This window comes from Ixodes scapularis, unplaced genomic scaffold (genome assembly GCF_016920785.2).
Source record: "Ixodes scapularis isolate PalLabHiFi unplaced genomic scaffold, ASM1692078v2 ptg001792l_1__unscaffolded, whole genome shotgun sequence".
NCBI classification, from domain to species: Eukaryota; Metazoa; Arthropoda; class Arachnida; order Ixodida; family Ixodidae; genus Ixodes; species Ixodes scapularis.
Window position 1 is genome coordinate 14,935 of NW_024610193.1, and position 5,455 is coordinate 20,389.

General features: G+C 59.4%; 2 protein-coding genes across 2 annotated transcripts; both read left to right on the forward strand.

Annotated features, from left to right (window-relative positions):
* Positions 1–361: 361 nt before the first annotated feature.
* Positions 362–4,237, forward strand: LOC115329414. The gene has a single exon (XM_040213719.3). The coding sequence runs from the start codon at positions 362–364 to the stop codon at positions 1,502–1,504; it is 1,143 nt and encodes a 380-aa protein (XP_040069653.2). The 3' UTR covers positions 1,505–4,237.
* LOC121832856 (piwi-like protein 1) lies at positions 1,668–4,237 on the forward strand. The gene has a single exon (XM_042288321.1). It carries the CDS (start codon positions 1,668–1,670, stop codon positions 4,215–4,217), a length of 2,550 nt encoding a protein of 849 aa, XP_042144255.1. The 3' UTR covers positions 4,218–4,237.
* Positions 4,238–5,455: the final 1,218 nt, after the last annotated feature.

A 5,455-nucleotide genomic window follows, 5' to 3' on the forward strand; every position in this document is an offset into this window, starting at 1 on the left:
CAGCCGCGGCCTACTGCTCCGGCAATGCGCGGCAGTGTGGGGAATGTCCTCAACAGGCAACGGAAACGCCTGACACGTACTACGAGAGAAACCGGCGTCCGACGTGCTGCGCTCTCGCTCACTGGAGACGGCCCTCAACCCGGCACACAGATGTTTCCCCAGGACCGGCATCACACATGAGCACTGCGGGCGCACACGCAGAGATTCGCATGTGTGCGCAGAAAGAGGCGTCCCTGTCGTCGCTTATCGGAGTCAGGGCCAGCTCCCGAGCGAGCCTTATCGGGCCCACACTCGAGTCCGTATCGCGACGCACTGCCAGATAGAAGGCTGTCTCGAGCATCGTCCGCACGACCGACGAGCCATGGAGCGGGCCCGGGCGTCTCCCGAACCGTCGCGGATACCCGTGTTTCGAAGCGGGCAGGACAGCGGACCGTGGCAGCTGCTCGAGTCCAAGCTAAAGCGACTCGACGAGCAGCAGCCGGCAAAGCCGGACCCGTACGCGCGGCTGCTGGCCGGCATCTGCAAGGACAGCGTGCTCCTCCTCAAGCAGCTACAGACCAGCGCCGACAGCCTGCGGACCGAGAGCGCCGGGCTCAAGCAGCAGCTCAGGAAGGCGCAGCAGCGGATCGACGAGCTCGGCGCAGCGGACACTCAACTGCGGGAGCTGCGCGCCGACTTGGCGCGGCTCGACGCCAGGAGCGACGCATCTTTCGAGGAGCTACGCGGCCAACTGCGCGCCCTGGGAGACAAGCAGAGCGAGCAGGCCCGCATGTTGGACCGGATTCCCGACGCCCAAGAGCTGAGCCGGCAAGTCCGCCAGGACGTGGCTGCTGACCGAGACTCGGCGCTTTCCCGACTCGAAGCGGAGCTGGAGAAGACGTCTAGCGAGACCGGGAAGCAGGCGGAGGAGCTGCGGACGGAGCTGCGCGTGCTGGCGGACCGGCTGGTCCCTCTGGAGTCCCTGCACCAGGTGGCCGAGGTCCGGCAGCAACTTCTGGACGAGGCCGAGCTGGCAGGCGCGCAGCGAAGCTTTCAAGAGCTGCAGCTGCTCCGCGGCGTGCGGGAGGCCCCCTTCCGATGGCAGCTGGCAGGCTATCAGAGACTCCGCGAGCAGGCGCGTCGTGAGGGCCAACTACGCTTGTACAGTCGGCCGTTCGGCATCGAGCGGGAGGGAGCCGTCCGCTGTGTGCTCCGGCTGGCAGCGAGCGTCGGGGTACCGGCGGGCCAAGAGGGGGGCGACGCCGTTCAGATCGGGCTCGAGCTGCTCCACTCGGCCAAGCTGAGCAAGAAGTTCGACTTCTGCCTGCGGCTGCTGGACCGCTCCGGTCAGGACAGGCACCTGGTGAAGACCTTCTCGTCGTCCGAGCTGATCGTGCCTCGCTACTGGTTCTCTCGGCCGGCATCGGGGCTGGTCAGCTTCGCGCTGCTCGTCTCCGAACAGAGGTTGCTCAGGGAGGGACTGCTCTTCAAGGACACGCTTTCCGTCGAGGTGGGCATTTTGTGAAGAACAATAAACGAATGAATACCTTCCTTTCTGAGACTCAACCGCGCCCCTCCAATGCGTCCCGCGTGCCGGAGCGTTTCTGCTGTGGCGCGCGCTGCACGTGGCCCCTTCAATCGAACACGTCCTCCAAAGTAAGTTGGTCGAGCGTTCCAAATAGCGTGCGATGGAGCCCGAAGATTGTGGAGGGGGTCGCGCAAGGGGGCGATCTCGAGGTCGTCGGAAGTTGCTGGCCGGCTCCCTGGGCGACCACGAGTCGCAGCGGAGGCCTGGCGGCCTCGCCCAGCAAATGCGGCAGCTGTCGTTGGAGCCTTCGGGACCATTCGAGTCGGGCGACTCAAGCCCCGAGACCGACGTCACCGGGTGCGGCCGAGGCGCTCGCCGGAAGCCTCGCAACGAGGTGTCGATGCTGGCGACCCGACCGATCCACGTAACCGACAAGACCGGCACCACGGGCCGTCCAATCAGGTTGGTGGCCAACTACTTCCGGCTGCTGTCGTTGCCTCAGTGCTGCGTGCACCAGTACCACGTAGACTTTGTCCCGAGCGTCGAGTCGAGCAGAATGCGGCGTGCCTTAGTAGGCGACCACCGCGAACAGTTCGGCCGTTGCTACGTGTTCGATGGGATGTCTGACCTGAAGACGCCGAGCCGGCTAGAGCAGGAGGTGACGGAGCTGTGGTCACGGAGGCGTAGCGACGGAGAACAGGTATGCATTCGCGTTAAAAGGGTCCAGGAGCTGGCGCCAAACAACCCGGACCTGCTGCGACTCTTCAACACGCAGATGCGCCGAAACCTGGAGCACCTAGACTTTGTGCAAATCAATCGGCACTACTTTGACAAGCGGGCTGTGTCTGCCATTCCCCAGCATGGACTCGAACTTTGGCAGGGCCTTGTGACGGCCATTGGGCAGCATGAGACCGGAGTTATGATGGTAACAGACACGGTCCACAAGGTGCTGCGCCGTGACACTGTCCTCGACTTGCTCATACAGATCTCGGCGACAGCGCCCACGGGCTACCGCGAGGAAGCCATCCGCCGCGTGGCCGGGGCTATCGTCATGACGCCGTACAACAACAAGACGTACCGCGTGGACGACATCGACTGGGACCAGAACCCACAATGCAGCTTCGACACCAAGGAGGGACCCAAGACGTACGTGCAGTACTACCGCGCCCAGTACGAGAAGCGCATTCGAGACCCGAACCAGCCGCTGCTCGTGTGCCGACCGCGCGAGAAAGACTTGCGGGTCGGACGTACGCACAACATCTACCTGGTGCCTGAGCTCTGCGTGCTCACGGGACTCACGGACGAAATGCGCGCCAACGTGGCCGTCATGCGGGACTTGGCCCAGCACACCCGCGTCGAGCCGCCACGTCGCGTCCGCAACTTGCTCGACTTCATCGGGCGCGTCAACGGCGACTCCAGCGTGAGCCACGAGATGCACCAGTGGGGGCTGCAGTTCGACGGCCAGCTGGTGAGCATCGACGCCCGCGTCATGCCGCCCGAGTGGGTCATCCAGGGCACCCAGAACTACCGGTACGGCGCCAACACGGCCGACTTCTCGCGCGAGATGCGCGACAAGCGAATGCACGTGGCCATCACGCTCGACTCCTGGATTGTCATCTGCCCTAAGAGGGACGAGCAGAATTGCGCAGAGTTTGTGCGCAGCCTAATGAGTGTCTGCCCTCCCATGGGTCTGCGGGTCACCGAGCCGCGTCTGCTCGAGCTGGAAGACGACCGGGCCGGCAGCTACGTCCGCGCGCTTCAGCAGCTCAGCGGCCTGCAGCTGGCTCTTGTGATCCTGCCCAACAACCGGAAAGACCGCTATGACATGATCAAGAAGCACGCCTGCGTCGACCTGGGCCTGCAGACGCAGGTGCTGCTCAGCCGGACCATCGGGAACCGAAAGAACGTGCGCTCGGTGGCCACCAAGGTGGCGATCCAGCTCAACTGTAAGCTGGGCGGACAGGCCTGGTGCCTTGAGATCCCGCTGGCGTCCACCATGGTCATCGGCTACGACACGTACCACGACTCAAGTCAGCGCGGCCGCTCGGCGGGGGCCTTTGTGGCCAGCCTGAACAGGACCTTCACGCGCTGGTTCTCCCGGGCGTCCTTCCACGCCAGCCACCAGGAGCTGGGCAACTCGCTGGCCATTCATCTCCAGGACGCTCTCAGGCAGTACGGCTGCGAGAACGGCGGCGCCGTGCCCGAGCGCATCCTCTTCTTCCGCGACGGTGTCTCGGACGGCCAGATTCCCCAGGTCCGCGAGTGGGAGATCAACCAGATCGTGGCGTCGCTGGACGCGCTCTTCCCGGGCAAGGATCACAAGCTGGCGTTCGTGGTGGTCACCAAGCGCATCTCGACGCGCCTGTTTGCCGTGACCAGCTCGGGCGGCTACGCCAACCCCCCGCCGGGCACCGTGGTCGACTCGGAGGTGACACGGCCCGAGCGCTACGACTTCTTCCTGGTGTCGCAAAGCGTGCGCCAGGGAACCGTGGCGCCCACGCACTACAACGTCATCTACGACACCACGGGCCTGAAGCCCGACCACATGCAGCGGCTCTCGTACAAGCTGACGCACCTGTACTTCAACTGGCCGGGCACCATTCGGGTGCCCGCGCCCTGCCAGTACGCACACAAGCTGGCCTTCCTCGCAGGCCAGTCGTTGCACACGGAGCACCACGTCCAGCTAGCCAACACCCTCTTCTACCTGTGAAATAAAAGCCCTTTGTCTCAGCCAGACTTGTACGTAATCCGTTACAAGTAACGAGATTACTTGTAATCCCTCACATTTATCAGTAATTTAGTAACGGAATAATTACATATTTTCTAGAGTAATCGTAAAGTAATTCCCTTACATTTCTTGCGTAACAGATTCCTTGCAATCCGTTATTTCCCCCCTCCTTTCTAAAAAAAGGGTCGTTTTTATTTTGGTGAAGTGGAGCGGGGTGACACTGTCACGCGAAATGACCAGCGCAAAGGGAGGCTTGGCCTTCAGTTCCGCAAAGCCTTTTTTTTTTTTTTTCAACACCAAGACCCTGAATCTATTTTTTTTAGAAATGTAGAAATGCCAGTTTTTAGAAAAAACTGGCATTTCTACAACAAAAAAAAAAGGGGGGGGGGGCAAGTTATATTTGCTTTTTTTAGTTCCTTTGTTGTTGCTTTTTTTGCGATCGAAGACGGGGAGAGGAGGGCGCCAAGTGATTGTGTGTTTCTTCGAGAAGCTCGAGGCGGTAAGTGAACAGACAAGAATTAACAATGTCCTTCTCGGTTATAGTGACTACGGCCATTTTTATATTGTCACAAAACGAGACAACGCTCCGTCTACCCTAAAATCCACTAAAGGAGATGTGATAATATGTAACGGTGTTATTGCCACAATCATCCTCGTTCGTTGCTGCACATTTAGCAACTTCTCTTAGAAAGCAGAATGTATTTTTTTCTGCTTCTTTTACCTTATTTGACCCTGTTTTAAAAGCTACTTACTTTTTTGTAGTCCAACTTCTAGGGTTGCTCCACTTTATTTGGGAATTCCAGCCAGGTTATCTGCCTCTCAGTCACCCCTTTTGTGAGTCAGCTTGTTGCGAGCCCTTCGAGAATGGTAAGTCTTCCTTCCTTCTTCCTGTTTCTACCCCAGCAGGACGGATCTTATCTCTAGCAGATATTTTTAAAAATAAAACCCGATGGTTGCTGACGTACACGTGATATTCTGGGCTTGAGGAGAGAGTGAAACTCGTGAGTGGGGCAATAGCGCGGCTTACTTAGTACTCTGCCCTTCGCTGCCCGTGACATCAGCGGACGTCTATCTGGAGAACCCCGGAGTAAACTGCAGTCGGTACGTGGTCCGTGCGTTTTTGAATGGCCCCAAGAAAGGTATACACGACAAACGTGCATTTACATTTCCTTGTTTTAACCGACGTTCTAATTAATTGTTGTTAAAACTGTCTTTTTTCG